The 16,396-nt window shown below is 55.1% G+C and overlaps 1 protein-coding gene across 2 annotated transcripts in view; it reads left to right on the top strand.

Annotated features, from left to right (window-relative positions):
• The first annotated feature begins 2,506 nt into the window (after positions 1-2,506).
• BCL7A (BAF chromatin remodeling complex subunit BCL7A) overlaps positions 2,507-16,396 on the top strand; it is a 29,796-nt gene continuing 15,906 nt past the window's right edge. The window contains exons 1-4 of one of the 2 annotated variants that reach the window (XM_082667958.1): positions 2,507-2,918; positions 3,366-3,461; positions 10,381-10,462; positions 13,919-14,015. In XM_082667958.1, the coding sequence (XP_082524084.1) occupies positions 3,370-3,461; positions 10,381-10,462; positions 13,919-14,015 (271 nt within the window). In that variant the 5' untranslated portion in view covers positions 2,507-2,918; positions 3,366-3,369. Of the gene's footprint in view, positions 2,919-3,248; positions 3,462-10,380; positions 10,463-13,918; positions 14,016-16,396 lie in introns of those variants that run through there. The other variant, XM_082667959.1, reaches the window with a different exon arrangement.

Here is a 16,396-nt window from a genome sequence, read left to right as displayed (position 1 = left end):
ATGAGGCACAGTTAGGTCAAGACACAAGCCATGACTAAGTAACTCACCTCTGGAACCCCACGATCACTCCTTTAACGTGTCTAAGATTATCACAAACATTCAGAGAGAGCTTGACTTCCAGTCTCTGGTAACTAGTTATTCAGACCAACGCTCAAGCTGAAAGCAACTAAAAATGCTAGAACATATGCTAGAAAACATATTTTAAAAAATCCTAAAAGCCACCACATGCTGACAAGATAGCAAGGAATAGGTGAAACTGAAGGAAAAAGAGAACCCTGACAGCTAATCCAGCAAGGAAGCCACTCGAACCCTGTAGATATTTGCCAAGTCTGGCATATTTGAACTTCAGTGTGAATGGTTTTCTTGAGGCAAGAGGTCGGAAATCAAAGTCCAGGGTCCACACTGGGTGGGAGATGAGACCTTGCCCAGTGGTGTGCTGGTAAATGCTTATCACCAGCCCTTGGTGGGGTTGGGAAAGGGTCCTGATGTATTATAGCATTTGCCAATTTCCATAGCGTAAATGTTCCGCCATGGCTGATTTAGAACTATTGATAGGAGGTCACTGAACAGAGTTGGGAAGCGCAGGCTTGGCAGTCAGCTGCAGCACATCACTGACCCCACCCTGGGTACAATAAGCAAATCAGTCTCACTCACTTAGGCAACCTATATTGGCATCACCTGGGGGTCCAGGGACCCACGAGCCCTGAACTTGGATGTTGGTCATCCTGCACTAGCAGTGCCCTCAGGAGTCCGGCAGAGCAAATGTAAAGCAACTCGAGAGGAAGGTAACTTCACTCTAGGCCTCAGATTATCCCTATAAATAAATTTTAAAATACAATGTCCAGCAAGGTCAAGGAGAACCAGACAGATCACAAAGAAATAGGACACCATGAGTAAGAACCAGCAGAAACAGACTCTCAGATACTTCAAATATCAGAATGATCAGACACAGACTATAAAACAAGTGTGCTTTGTTGAAAGAAAGAAGTGTAAAACTATCCACAGGGGACAGGAAACTATAAAAAGTGCCGTACTACATTTATAAAGAACATTTGTAGAGAGCCTTATAGTTTAATCGGAGATCAAACACACAAACACCTTCGGGGCCATGTGGTAACAGAAATGAGTACAGCGACTGGGTGACACGTTGGTGGCCTAGTGAGCTCTATCTGAGGGGCACAGGGCTTCTCGGCTCCAGCTGACTGTTGCCGTGTGGCGCGTGGGGCCCAGTTCGCAGGTCTTCTGCTATCTCTAGAGAAGCTGGATATTTGGATTTCTTTGTATGGTGGCAAAATACACATAATGTAAAACTGGCCACTGTAACAATTTTAAAGTGTGCGATTCGGCGACAGAAAGCACATTCACAATGTTGTGCAACCATCACCACTACCTACTTTCAGAACTTTTTTATCACCCCAAAAGGAAAACCTGTACCCATTTGAAGTCACTCCCCATTCCCCCCCCCCCAGGGAGCGGCTATTAAGATGTCATCGATATCATCGTACGTCTGTCTGGCTTTCTGTCTCTAGGGATTTGCCTAGTCTAGATAACTCATATAAGTGGAATCATACAATATGTGTCTTTTTGTGACTGGCTTCTTTTACTTAGGATGTTTTCAAAGTTCATCCATGCCGTGGCGTGTATCAGTACTTTATTCCTTTTTGATGGCTGAATAATATTCTATTGTATAGATATGCCCATTTGTCCATTCATCATTCAGTACTTGGAGTTTTAAATATATGTTCCCATTTTTAATTCAAATATATGCTTTAAAAAGTTCTGTGTAACCTTAAGCATGTATCTGCTGGCCAGGTAAGTCAGAGGGCCAATGGTATGAGACTGCTGTCTTATGACCCACTGTTACATGTTTTCCCATATAATCCTCACATCAGGAACTTGGGGTTTGGGATGGTAAAAGGACATGCATAGGAAAAGGCCTGCAGTGCAGCTTCCACTCCGTATCGCCAGAAGCTTTTCTCCCCCAAACCAAAACCTCAGGGGAAAGGGCTTGGTTTTAGAATGAGCGGAAGACAAACATCTAGCTCATGGCTGTGTCCTTGAACTTCCCTGGGACTCAGTTTCCCTCCATGTAAAATGACTGATGTTGGGTTAGTTGATCTCCAAGGCACTGGGCTTGCTAACGGGGTCATTCTTTTTCCCCAGCATCCACCTGGGCACGAATTGGCTCTGGTCAAGATAATTTAGCTGCAGCTGAACATAAGGTTGAGGCCCCTGGCTTATCCTGGTAATTGCAGATTCGTGCGGAGCTGTCGTAAGGCACCACGGGGAAGAAACCAGCCCAGAAGTCCTCCTTGTCGCTGGCCAGTCCATTTTACCTGCCAGGGTCATTTGTGAGGTGGCAGCACCTGGGCTGAGCCTGGGACTTACATCAGGAGTGACTTAAACTCAACTCGTGGTTCTCGAACAGAAACCCCAGCGTGGGCTCCCTGACCTTATTTATGGCGAGGGCAACTTATCACTAGGAGGAAAGATCTAAGAGCCCCTGTTGAAATGCTGATAAATAATCATCGAGCTTTTACTGCGCCGAAAGCTCTTTCATAAGCAAGGTCGGATGTCTCTAGTGGTCACCCCAGGCACCTTTCCTCCCACCCTCGTTTTCCAAAAGGACGAAGGATAGGGAAGCGACGTCCTAGCTCGCGTATTTAAACCGGGCAGAGGGTCAGCAGAGGTCCGCGTTTCTCAACTCTTTCCAAGAGCGCCTCGCGTCCCGAATCGGCGCCTTCAACTCGGAGAAGTCGGGAGCCCCACAGGAAACTTCCATTACTGTAGACGCTGCCACACACCCGGGGCAGCGGATGGGCTGCCGCGCTGGCTCCCCAGGAATGCGCTCCCTCCACGGCCGGCCGCCCCGCCGGCCCGCCCTCTCCCGGGGAGCCCCCGGCACCTGCGGCCTCCGAGTAAGTGTCCGCGCGCACGTCCGCCGGCCCGCCTCCCCTCCGCGTGCCCGGAGCCGGGGGTCGCCGGGTACCCCTCGCCGCCTCCCCGGGGAGCGGGGGGTCGCGGGCGCCTCCCCCGGGTGGGCGGAGAGGCTCGCGGCGCTGCCCCGCGGCGGTAGCGGCGCCCGGAGGCCGCACTACCGGCGGCCGCGGCGGCGCTGCTCCCCCTGCTCGGTGCAGCTGCCGCCCGGCGCTTGCGCACTGGGCCCTGGGCGCGCGGCGGCACTAGGCTTTGTGTGTGTGTGTGTGTATGTGTGCGAGTGTGTGTGTGTCTGTGTGTGTGTGTGTGTGTGTGTCTGTGTGTGTGTCTCTGTGTGAGTGAGCGGGCGGGCGGGCGCGAGTGTGGCCGCCGCGGAGCGCGAGCAGGACCCGGCGGGCGCGCTCCCCCAGCCTCTCTCTCCCCGCCAGAACCATGTCGGGCAGGTCGGTTCGAGCCGAGACCAGGAGCCGGGCCAAAGATGATATCAAGAGGGTCATGGCGGCTATCGAGAAAGTGCGCAAATGGTAAGCGGAGGCGCCGGCTTGTTCTCTCGTTCGGTTGCAGGCTCGCGCCGCGGCCGCCCCGAACCCCGAGACCAGATACAAAAAGCCGGCGGGGCGCAGCGCCCCGGGCCGCCCGCGGGCCCAGGAGTTGGAGAGGGCGGGCGGCGCGCGAGCCGGGTCACCTGCGCGCGGCGGGGGCCGCGGCCGCTGCCCAGGTGCGCTCGCGCCTGTCGCCCACCTGGCGCGGCGGCGGCAGCCTGGAGGCGGCGGGCGCCCCGGGCCGGGCGGTGGAGCGGCGGGCAGTCCCCGGCGCGGCGCTCGGCTCCCGGGAGGGGGGCTCGGGGCCGGCCCCAGAAGCCATTTCGTTTTGTGCAAGTCACATGAAAGCGGCTTCCCGCGCGCCGGGGCCGCGATGCAGGCGGCAGAGGGGAGAGCGCGAGCTCCATTGTGCAGGCACCGAGCGGGCCGCCGCCGCCGTCTCCGTCTCCTACCCGCGCGCCCCGGGCGGCGCAGCGCCGGCCCCCGCGCCCTTGCCCGCGCCGGGCCTCCCTCTCTCCCTCCCTCCCTCCCTCCTCCCCGGCCGGCTGGCTGGCTGGCTCGCTCGCTCCCCGCCTCCCAGGCCCGGCGCCCTCGAGTCTGCGGAGTTTGCAGAGCGCGAGCCGTTTAAATTTAGCGCTTTGGGCTGCCTGGAGCGAGGGCTCTTGGCGAGGAAAAAAGATGGGGGCGAGCGCGAGGAGGAAACGCCGGCGGCGGCCGCGGGGCCCGGGGCTCCGGGCTCCCCCCTCCCGCCCCGCTGTGCCCGGACCCGGGCGCGGGGGTCTGGGCAAGCGAATGTTGGGGGCCAGACCCCGGTCCTGGGCCGCGTCTGCCTGTCCGAACCCGGCAGCTTGCGTTTGTTTTGCGGAGACAGCCGTTGTTTTTGTTCTCTGCGCGGGGGGCGAGGGGGACTCGGTGTCGGCCGTGCGGTTTCTCCAGCTCACGTGAGATTCCGTCCGGCGTGGCCTGGTTGTAATTAATACGACTGAACGTTTCCCCGGCCTCGTCCGGGTCTGTCTCGGAATCAGCCCGAGGGCCAGGCCCGAGGCGCGAGCCGATCGCCAGGTTGGGGCGGACTTGTTGAAAACTCCCAGCTCCCGGATTTCAACTTTATTATTTTTTTCCCACGGCCTCACCAGGGTCAGGGAGGGAGAGGAGCCGCAGCGCCGTTCGAGTGTCAGCGCCCGCGGGCTCATCCTGACCCTTTATTTAAAGCCTGCAAACCCCCGCAGGCCCCGTGGCAGGCTCTGTTTATGTTTAGGGGTGTCATTTCTTGAGTAACGCCTCGCCTCGGTCCCTCAAAACCACTGGGGGCTAGCCTCCAGTCTAGCCGTGTCACAAGTTAGCTGTCCTTTCTGAGTCAAACCCAACAAAAAAGGCAAGAGGAAAATCAATAAAGTCCACGTGCTCCCGGGCCTCCTATGGAAAGGGCTGTCTGCAGATGGCCGGATGCCCGGCCGAGGGCTGGGTTTGGCTCTAGTGGGACAAAGAATTTTCAGAACCGTGAGAAGGGAAGGCCTTCCAAAGTTGAGATCCAAGTCTTCCCTGCCGTGGGAGCTCCCCTGCGCCCCGTGCCCGGACTGGAGCCATTTAAAAATGGCAGAAACAGCTGCAGGCCAAAACGCACACGGGAAAACAAGCCCACCACCCCCTCTCCTGCGGGATTCCCAGAGGGAAGGCTGGAGTGGTCCCCTGCCTGAACGCCTGTGCAAAGAAAGAGCTGTTGTCTGGGCCTGAGTCCCTTCTGTCAGCAGCCTGGAGGTGAGAAAGGGGTGGGGGCCAGCTGCCTTTCCGTGCTGCGGGAGGCTTGGCGGGGCCTTGCGCTCCAGGTTCCCGGCCTGGCGGAGGCTCCTGCACCCTGACAGCTGCTCTGCTGGGAGGGCAGATGGAGCTGTGTGGGGTTTTCCACCCTGCCGGCCCCAGAGCAGCCGGCCTGGTGGCCCTCAGTGTTGCTTAGCCCGCTGCCGGCGAGGCCTGTGTTTGGGGGGACGAGAGGAGAACGTGTCTCCCTTCCTTTTTTGTGTCTTGGGAAACTACGAGTCAAGTCCCCTAGAAGACCTCAGGCTTTGGGATCTCATGGCTGGGCTTCCAGTGTGACCTTGGGCTAAGCACATAACTTCTCTAACCACGACAAGAGGTTCCTGTGCTACCTTCTCCCCTTCTGGAATAGCATCATGTCTCGAAAAGCACTTATCCTGCACACAGGAGCAGTCATTAAATGCGGTCCTTACTGTGGGGTAGAAACTTGCATTTTGCTGATTTTTTTTTTCTTTCTTTTTCTTTTTCTCCTGCCCATTCTAAGTAAAAAAAAGCCTTCGCCTTGTTTCCTGGGTTTCCCCAGCCCCGAGAAGCCAAATCTCACCCTCGCTGTGCCTTCAGAATGCGTCTTCCAGTCAGCCCTTGTGGTCTGGGGTTGTTTATTAACTGTGTGGCCACCAACTGTGCATTTCACCACTGGCTGGGACACTGGGTTGCCAGATTTAGCAAATAAAATTATGGGACACCCAGTTAAATTTGAATTTCAGGTAAACAAAGAAATAATATTTTTAAATACTTCCTTTTTTTAGTGTAAGTATGTCCCATGCACTAATTGAGACATACTTACACTAAAAAAATTATTCGTCATTTATCTGAAATTCCAATTTAACTCTGCATCCTGTTTTGTTTTGTTTTGTTTATTTAAATCCAGAATGGAGGTGCCTGGCATACCACTTAGCCTGTAAGCCTAGGGTGGTATTTCTCCTCAGTCCCAGGGACCCCTAAAAATTCCCCCTTCTGCCAGCCCTACCCTTCCCCTGCCCTGGAAAAAGCCAGCAGCCAGCCGTGGCCACCCTGTCGGTAGCTGCCGGCCGTTTCTCCTCTCCTTTCTGTGTCCCAGCAAGGCAGGTTGGTGGAGTGAGAGGCAGCTAGAACAAGAAGGAAGAACGAAATGGTGGGCTCCTTTTGGGGAAGCTGGGGCAGGGTTAGGAGGCCCCGTGTGGGCGGAGAAAAGCAGGGCAGGGGGAGTCCCTGGGCGGGAGGCAAAGCCTTGAGCCTCGAAGTAGGCTTAGGCCTGGGACCCCTGGATCCGTGGTCTGAAGGGTCCCTCGGTGGCTTGTGAAGACAGAGAGGCCTGTTCCCCGAGACTTCCCGCCTGTCTCTGGGGGCGGGGGGAGGTTTGACTGTGCCTAAACCCTCACCTTGGTACTTCCAGGGGCACCCTTCTACCAGGCACAGGGCAGGTCAAGCGGGCCTGGGCCTAGTTAGGATGAGGCCAGCTGTAGCCAGGCCTCCTGCAGCATCAAGGACTAGCCCTGAGAAGTGGATCGGAAGTGAGGGGTTCGGAGCCCACTTTGAGGGAGTCAGGTCACCCTGGCTGGCTAGCCCTTCCTTGGACCTGACCTTGGGGGAACATTAGAAATTGCCCTCGGTCTAGAGAATCTGGGGAGAAGGGTGCGCATAGTTTACACAGGAGCCTGTGCTGGGGAGGAGCGTTTGGGGCTCTATTCCTACAGCTGGGACCTCATTTGCTTCTTTTGTCCAGGAGCCCAAGCCTGGTGGGGAAGAGAGAGGCACTTAAGCCTGGCCTGGTTACCAGGGGCCAGCAAGGCAGGAGGGCTCAGGCCGTGCCCAGGGCAGCTTTGTGGCAAGGTTGGGCTGCGGCCTGGTGGTTGTGGTGAATCCGAGCCCAGTGCCTGCAGGTGGCGAGACCTGGGGGATCCGAGGGAGCCCCAGGGCCCCATCTGGAGAGAGTCAGTGCTCCTCGGGGCATGTGGGCCCCTCGTGGCCAGGACGTGTTTTTGAGAGTGGCCAGGAATCTGCATTTTAATGTGGGGTCTGGCTTCTTTTTTTTTTTTTTTAAGTCTGGTAATTGATTCAAATTTTTAAAAGTACCGTGGGGGCCAGACAAAACACGCCCGTTGGCTACTTGTTTGCCACTGCGGATGTAATTAAGTACAGCTTAATACCTTCCTTTGGGCTTGGGGGGCTGTGTGTTCTAGGGTGATGGATTTGGAGGTGGTAGTGGGAACTCTCAGCTGCTCTCTGGAGTCCCTGTGTCATTTCCCGAGGTGCTGCCAGGCCGCTGGCTTGATGACACACCCGGCGCTCCCTGGATGTGTCTCCGAAGTACCGGCTACTCACTCAGTGACTCGCCCCTGAGCTCTGGGGCCTGTGTCTCCCTGGGTGGCTGCTGGCCGGATACCAGGCTGAGGTCGGGTTCTCAATGTTCTTCCCTCTGTCCCATGGCCCCTCAATGCCCACACCTAGAAATGCAACTGGAGAACGGTTTCTAATCCCTGGGGTGAGTTGGGAACTCGGACCGAGGGAGGCACCAGAACCTAGCTGTGTTCAGGTCCGAACCTGCAGGGCCTGTAACCTCTCTGGGAAGCTACCTGCCACTTGGTACATTCCTCTTGGCTCAGGTGTGGGCTGCGAAGCCCAGATCTGGCATACTTTCTGCCCTGAGAGGTGTCCTGTGTATTGCAAGTCAATTACTTTTTTTTTTTTTTTAACACAATCAAGCCTTGGATTTGCTGACCTACTGGGGCCCGGGCCAAAGAAGCCAGTTGAGGGGCTTGTGAGTAATGAGTGCCTTTGGCCATTTGCATGGGATTTGGGCGATTTGTCCAGCTTCTGTCACCGATGTGCTCTGTGGAGTCATTTCTTAGTAGTTTTTCATGGGAGACAGAATAGCAGGGGTCAGAGCCCGTGTCCAGTCCTGGTTCTGCTGTTGACTAGCTGTGTGACCGTGAGCTACTGGTATAACTTCTCTGGGCCTCCCATTTCCCCATCTATAAAGTGGGGTGACAGTAGTCTCCCTCTCACAGGTCTGTTGGCAATTGTCGGGAGAGAGGGCATGTAAGTAAAGTGCTTGGCACGGAAGCCCTCAGCGCACAATGGCCATTAGGATTGTTGCTTTGTCACCAAGGTTGTTTCTTGGAATGTCTCTGTCCCTTCCAGGCACCTGCTGATTATTCAGCATGAAGGTGGGGAAAGACTTGGGGTCGTGAATCGTCCATCCTGCCTCTGAGAGGCTGGGGACAGGTGGGTGGTGACTTAGGTGCCTGACTTTGTTTAATTCTCTCAGGGCTAAACGGGGCAGGGATGGGGCAGGGGAGGTTACTCCAAAAAGCAGTGCGGCATGGAGCTTTGAACACCGGCTCTGGGGAGAATGACTCCACCTCCCCCTGCCTCAGTTTCTTTATCTGTCAGACAGGAAAGGTGACAGTTACTGCCACGAGAGGTTATGGGATGATTAGAGTGTGTACAGTGCTTAGCACACAGAAGGCACTAGAAATGGTCATAGTAGAATAAGGAAAAGCCAGGCCCTCGCTTCCGCCAGCCGGGGGCTTTGGGACCCGCGCAGGCACAGTTTGGGGTATGGAAGTGTCCGTGGTTTGGCTCAGCTGGTTTTGAGTGTGCTTGGGCACCCGGAACCCCCAGTGGTGAAGGGGTGCCAGGTGGCGGTAACGTGTCCCACCAGCTTGGGAGGGCTACTTGCCCATGGAGGAGAGGACCCAAGGCCAAGGTCTTGGTGGGGAGGCTGGACGAGGCGCCCACAGCCACACGTAATTCTCGGCTCCGGTGGACCCCGTGTCGCTAACATTGCTGAGGGCTCCCGGCCGCTATGCCATCTACAGCAGGTGTACGTCTGACTGTCCCATCAGTCGTGGACTCCAGAGCCCAGCTCCCTGGTTGAAACCCCAGCTTTCCTTCTGAGGGGGGCTCTCCCTTAGCCGTGGTGTCCTCAGGCACGCGGCCTCTGGCTGTCACTCCTAGTGTTAGGGGCAGGAGGTGACAGGACCTGACTCGTAGGCTGCCAGAGGTTGAGGACCGAAGTTGGGAGGCTGGGGTGATATAGCTAGAGAAGGACGATGCTCGAAGCAGAGAGGTAGGAGGAGAGAGTGGTAATTACCATCATCACCCTTAGTGGAAAGCAGTCACCCCCTTTCCTTCTCATGGCTTGTGATTTGCTTCTCACCATCAACCTGCCTTTGGCAGCTGGGGGCCCCTGGGCACTGTGCCCCAGGAGTTTAGGATGCGGCTGGGGGTGGATCTGGGGGCAGACGTTAGGAGCTGAGACCCTGGAACTGAAGCCTGTCTCCGAACCGACGTATAGGGTCTCAGGGCAGGCAACCTCCCGGCCGTGGCTGCCCGCAGACGGGGCTGTGCTTCCCTGTCGCAGCCCCTTGGTTTCAGCATCTGGGGACTGCCCTTGGGGCCGAGGCCACTGGGCATCCAGGTTCCCCCCTGCTCTCCATTCCCCGGGGCTGATCTAACTGGCATTTGCCCGGAAGAGCCTGGGGTGGTTACTCATGCTGTCAGCTCCTGCTTCCCTTCCCACGACCTCGGAGGCAGGGTGCAGGGTGAGGGGGGCAGGGTGAGCCCCTGGGTGCCCTTGGGGAAGACCCTCCCACCCTCACGGAGGAAGTGCCCTGTTGGTCTGAAGCCCTCTCTGCTGCCCAGAGGGTCTCGGGTGGCCCAGTTCGCCGGCTCTGGGGGGTGAAGGCTGGAGGAACCGGGGCTGATTCCCTCCATCCAGAGGAATCATCCCAGTGGCAGCCCCGCCCTCCCCTCCTGTCTCACGAGGCACTCTTCCAGGCACAGGAAGCAGTCGACATGCGACATGCTTTGTCTCACTCGCAGCAGCCTGGAGAGATTGACGACCCCATGTGGTCTAGGAGATGGGGAAACTGAGGCTCAGGCTGGCGAAGTGACTTGCCCAGGGGCCCCCAGCCAGCGAGCGGCAGAGCTAGGATTCAAGCCCTCGTCTGTGTGATCCGGAGATGTTCTCTCAGCCCTGCCTGGAGCTGTCACCGCGTCACAGCTGCTCCAAGGGAGTGCGGCCTGTGCCCCCTGCCGGCGTGAGCAAGGGCCTGCCCCCGAAGCCCCCTGGTAATGGGTTCTTCCTCATCCTCTGCAGGGAGAAGAAGTGGGTGACTGTGGGTGACACATCCCTGCGAATCTACAAGTGGGTCCCTGTGACGGAGCCAAAGGTTGACGATGTGAGTATGTGGGGCCGGTCCCCTGGGGTGGGGCTGTCCATCCACACTCCCTCCCATCACAGGGAGAGGGGGCTGTCCACTGCCACCCACCATGCGGGGACCCTGGGGCCAAGGCCACTTGGGCAGCAGAAGGACCCAGCTTAGGGCTGGAGAGGCTGCTGAACCTGTGTCTACCCCTCCCCCCATCATCCAGCCCCAGAGTTTGGCCCTCAGAGAGGTGGGGAATGTCCCCTGTAAGTCACCTCTTCAGGGCTGACAGCCCCATGGTTTGCCAGTGGGCACACTGCTTAGTGCAGAGTTATCCTCTCCCTGAGGCCCTGGGCACCATGGCTTTGCGGTGGGCTTGGCGGTACCTGCAGACAGGTACCTCCCCCATCGTTGTGGTGTCATTCCTGGCACCTGACCATCTGCCAGGCACTACTTTGTGGAGTGAGCTCTTTATCCACTCTGGACAAGGGAAGACACAGGCTCAGAGAGGCAAAGCCGTTTCCCCAGAGTCACACAGCAAATGTCAGGTCTTTTGACTCCAAAGCATATACTCTCCACTCTTGGAGAGCCTTCTGGTGGTTGGAGCTGCTGGTGAAGGGTGACCCCAGCGTGAAAGTCTGGTGCGGAGAAGCAGGGGCCATTGACAGGGGAGGGTTCCAGGAGGGGCGGCGACTATGACCGCTAGAGGAAGGCCTCGTGGCTGCGCTTGATCTCAGGGAGGCATTGATGACAGACCTGCCCCGCATCACGGATAGTTTTTCAGCTTGGTGGGTCCCAGGCCAGTTACCCTCAAAGACCCACAGGTCAGCTGCTCTCATTTCCAGTCAAAATCCAGAATGGTCCCACTGACAGGCCTTTGCATGGGCTGTTCGTCCTGCCTGAGTGCCTTCCCTACTATGCAAGGATGGCTCAGCTCACACTGACCACATGCCTCCAGTCGTGACAGTGGGCATGATTGGTAGGTTTCTAGGGGCCATAAAGCGGGGCAGAGACTTCCCTGGCGGTCCAGTGGTTAAGATTCCACAGTACCACTGCAGAGGGCACGGGTTCAATCCCTGGTCGGGGAACTAAGATCCTGCCTGCCGTGTGGCGTGGCCAAGAATAAAAAAAGAACCGCGGGATAAAGCCTCCCTCCACAGTCTCCAGTGACCTGCCCCACGAGTCGTGGGTCTCCTGGCAGGGCTGAGGCTCCATTCTTGACCCTTTGATCACATGCAGCCCCTGGGTGGGTCGGTGCTGGGCGGAGAACGTGGGGGCTCGTCATCCCCTCTGGTCCTCGCCTGGGCTGGTTCGTGGAGCCACCAGGGCTGCTTTCCCCAGAGGCACCGACATAGACTGTCCTGGCCTTTGGTGCCGGCCGTTCCGGAGGGAGAGCAGAGTGCAGCCAGCCTCCTCGAAGGCAGCTCCTGGCTCTTGCCCACGTCTGTGCCTTGCACATCATTAGGTGTTGTATAAACGCCGGTTGCGTTTGAGAAGATGTGGTCCCTGCTCTCAAGGAATTTATAATCTTGTTGGGGGAAGATAATTATAGAATAGCATGAAACAGACATCAGGGAAGTGCCAAGTGGATTGTGACGAAGGAGAGAATGTAATATATGGGCTGTCGGGAAGGACAGGGCAGCCTGGGGCTGGGCAAAGACCTCAAGATTTGGATTTGGACGGACTACCCCCAATTAACTTGTGATGCCAGACGGGTGACCCCACCTTGCTGGGTTAGTTCCCTCTTTTGTGCTGTAGAGCAGTAACATCCAGCTCCTGGGGTTTCTGCAACAGAGCAAAGGCAGTATATCATATGGGAAGAATTTAGCTCAGCACAGCTGTGCAGACAGTGCTCGGATGCTAATTCGCTGTCATCTCTGAGCCAAGATGTACAATACTCCTCCCCCCTTTCTCTAGGGTGGTGGGTCCCGCCCCTGGCTGAGCCTTAGATCCCCTGGGAGTCTCAACAAAATGCAGGTTCCCGGGCCTCACCCTGGATAGCTGGATCCGAATCTCTGATGGTTGTGGCCGGTAATCTTCAGTGGGAAGAGATAGCTTTCCATGTTTTTGTTTTTGGTTGGTTTATTTTTGGCCGCACGGCATGTGGGATCTTAGTTCCCTGACCAGGGATCAAACCCACGTCCCCTGCATTGGAAGCGTGGAGCCTTAACTACCTGACCGCCAACAGAAGTCCCTCTTTTCTTGTTTTCAAACACCCAGTAATGACGTGGTTACATCATTTTTTTTTTCTTCAGAACTCTTGAAAATTGTCTTCTCTTAAATAGGTAAAACACGTTACAAAATTCAATTGTTACTTTAAAACTCTTTTTTAAAACTAAAACGATTCACGTGCCATAAAATTCACTCTTTTAAAGTGTGCCAGTCAGTGTCGGTATATTTACAGTTGTGCAACCATCACCGCTATAATTCCAGAACATTTTCATTACCCCGAACACAAAACGCATACCCTCCCCAAGATCCTGGAAACCACCAGTCTACTTTCTGTTTCTATAGGTTTGCATATTCTTCAAATGTTACTTTTTTTTTACAGTCTTATCTTTTTATACATCTGCTTCCCATCCCGGCTGAACACCTCCAACCCCATCCAGCTCTTTTCCTTGGAGACAAGCAGTGTTTGTTTATCCTTCCAGAGAGCTCGTGCACGCAAAAATACAAACACACGCTCATTTATGCTCTTCCTTTACCACCAGTGGCAGCATCCTGTTCACATGTTCTGCACGTTTCTTTAATACATCTTGGAGATACTGAAATATTTTAATATGTGAATATTTCTGCGGATCCTTCCATATTAGTACAGGAAGAGCTTGTACTTGGACTCTGTGATTGTCACATCCCACTGCGTTGAATGAATGTACTGTAGTGTGTTTAACAAGTCTTTTACCAATGGACACAGTTAGGTTGTTTCCACACAATTCCATTCCATCCGTAAAAAATGGAACCATGTACAAAAGCATCCCCTTGACCTTTCCCTCCTCCCCTGGGCTTTCCCTCCTCACCTGGTCCCCAGTGTCGGGCCGGAAGTCAGCTGACTGTCTTTGAGGAAGGCAGTCCCAGGGGCCTGATGATGGTGGAAATGTGTGAGCTGTCTTTTCCATCCCTTACCTGGCATCCCTGTACTGTACCTGCTTCGGGCAGGGTGACCATGGCCTTTTCCCCAGAGGAAATTCCCGCCAGCCAGCGTGTTTGCATACCTGCGGGGCTGGCCCCAGAAGCAAGGCAGCCTTACCCCCAGCCTCCCAGCGCAGCCCCAGAAGCCTCCCCTCCACAGGGCTCCTTGATTTCAAAGCAGGTGAGCCTCCTCCTGGGACGTGTTCAAATGCGGGCCAGTGGAGCCCTCCAGAGCCCTGGGGGCTCCAGGATGAGTCAGCGGAATAAAATATTCATCTCGCTCCCCAGGGTCTCACTCGCGCGTGCACACACACACACACAATTTGATGACTCGGTTTCTGCTTCATTTTTCTCCTCCAGAAAAACAAGAACAAGAAAAAGGGCAAAGATGAGAAGTGTGGCTCAGAGGTGACCACCCCGGAGAACAGCTCCTCCCCGGGAATGATGGACATGCACGGTGAGCTCCCCGCAGCCAGCCAGCCAGCCGGGCCCCTCTCCTGCCCGCAGCACTTGGTTGTGTTTTTGTTTTACCAGCAGGTTTGTTCACATTCCAGTCGAGGGGTAGGAGGGCTGGGCAGGACCGGGAGGCTTCTGTGCCAAGGAGGAGGCTCAGCAGAGGAGAAGAAGCTGCTTTTCCCAGAGCAGCAAAGCCAAGAGTCATAAAATGAGCCAGAGACATTAAATAAGACCTCCTTCTCACCCAGTGACACAAATGTCACAGGACGTGTTCTGTTAGCCCCATGTGCCCAGGAAGTTTTTTGGGGGAATCTTATCTTTTTCCCTCCTGGGCCTGACATATCATATCAATGATTCTTATTTCCTATTTCGCTTGGGCTACTGGGAAGCTCTAACTGGATTTCTGACTTCATGTGAATCAGTCTGGGACCCTAGGACCTTCCCTTCTACATCAACTGCCTAACTTCCTTTGCTGTCTTGTTTCAAAAGTTGTAACCAGTGTCCCACTGATCAGATCCAGGCTGTTGACATGCTTTAGCCAGTCTGCAGTTGTTTTGATGCTGCTGGTGGGTTTTTTTTTTACCTTTTTATCTGAGAGGAAAGGCACAGATCGTAAGTGTGTGGCTCCATGAGATGTTCACAAACTGCACACACCTTTGTCACCAGCCCAAATCAGGACAGAATGTTCCCGGCAATCCCCGTGTTGTCCCCTCCCGGTCATTCCCCAACCCACCATGGAAAACCACTACCTGACTTCTAACCTCAGAGAGTTGAACCAGAAGTTTCTAAAAAATTGAGTTTCTGATATTTATAAATCAGAAAATTTGCATTTCTCCCATCCTTTGAGAAATCAGATCTGCCAGCCCTTGGGCGTGTTCTTCCTCGAGGCCGCAGCCCGCTGCAACAGGAGCAGCTGCCCCTGTGGGGAGAGCGTGGCCTCTCCAGACCCACCAGGCTCACCTCCTGTTCTGTCCCCAGCCTGGCCCTGCCGGTCTAGGAGCTCCCAGCACTTGCCTTTCTCTGTCTTGATCCCAGCTTCAGTGTCTTTGTACTTCTGACCACCCAAGCCTTTTTGCGCAACAAGGTGATGTTAGATAAATAAACAAGTAAGTCAAGAGGGAATATTGGTTGGATCTAGTTTGTAACCCTCCAGATCCGGGCTGTCTTACTCTGGGGGAAGGGAGGCCAGCAAACTTCCCCATTTGCCCAAACTGACTAGTCTGGAAAACAGTCACAAGCTCCAAGGGCAAGGAGTCTTGCTTGTTGCTGAACTGGCTTCAGAGAAGCACAGGGGGGGTGTTCACTGACAGTTAACGTGTCAAGAAAGTGACACACACACACACACACACACACACACACACACACACACACACACACACACACACACACACACACACACACACACACACACACACACAACAACTGGCCGTATAGTTTTAGTCGGGATGCATTTCATTTTCAGAAATAGGTATTTGAGTTGGGACGCACCCTGTCCCTCTGTCACTGGTTAGCATCCCCACTCTCTGGGGACTGAGGAGGCCCCTGGCCTGGCTCAGTTTCAGTTAATTCATAGAATTACAGGTGAGAACCTTTTCGAGCAGAGGGCAGGATCCCACCTGGATTCTAATGTGACTCTCCTAGGATCTACCCATCATGGTGTGATCCTGGGCTAGGTATTGAACACGTAGCCTTGGGGTGGTAATGCCTACTTCCCAAGGTCGTTATGAATATTGAATAAGATAATCCCTGAAAGGCCTTGGCGTACCAGTAGCTCACATTTAAGAAGCCGTCGCAGTGTGCCAAGCATCTTGCTCAGCCCATTTTGGGCATTACCTCATTTAATCCTGGTGATGAGCCACCTTTGTACAGACGGCGAAGGTAAGGCTCGAGGAGGCGAAGTAACTTGTGCAGAGTTAGGAAGTTCATAAAGGCCAGTGCTGGCATCTGCAGTCCTTTTGGAGGAGGCAGAATTCCAGTTCACGGCCACTAGCCCAGAAAAATCTAGAACACTGAGCAACCCAGGTCCCTGACTCAGGAACCATGCTCACCTCCCATTTTAGTACATGTGCAGCCGAGAAAGACCGAGTCCGCCTGCAGGAAGTGAAAGCTCAGGGAAAGCTATGGGCCCGGTTAGAGTTACCTGGAAGGCTACAGGCGGGAGGATGGCCACAGGAGGACATGAAGGGACAGGGCATCCGTCTCCAGGATCCACCTGAGGTCAGCCCAAGCATCCGGGTCACGCCGTTAACAGGTTACCGGGCAAGGCTCAGGGCAGCTGACTTGTTAAACATTAGCGCTTACTGTCCTTAATGAGCACGACCTAACGCTGGGACCCAGAGGTTGAGCCTCCGCCTTCCGTGCTTCCAACACACACGGCCATGT

The sequence above is a fragment of the Grampus griseus genome, assembly GCF_964374135.1.
Source record: "Grampus griseus genome assembly, chromosome: 12".
NCBI classification, from domain to species: Eukaryota; Metazoa; Chordata; class Mammalia; order Artiodactyla; family Delphinidae; genus Grampus; species Grampus griseus.
This window is presented reverse-complemented; position numbering and strand designations above follow the sequence as displayed.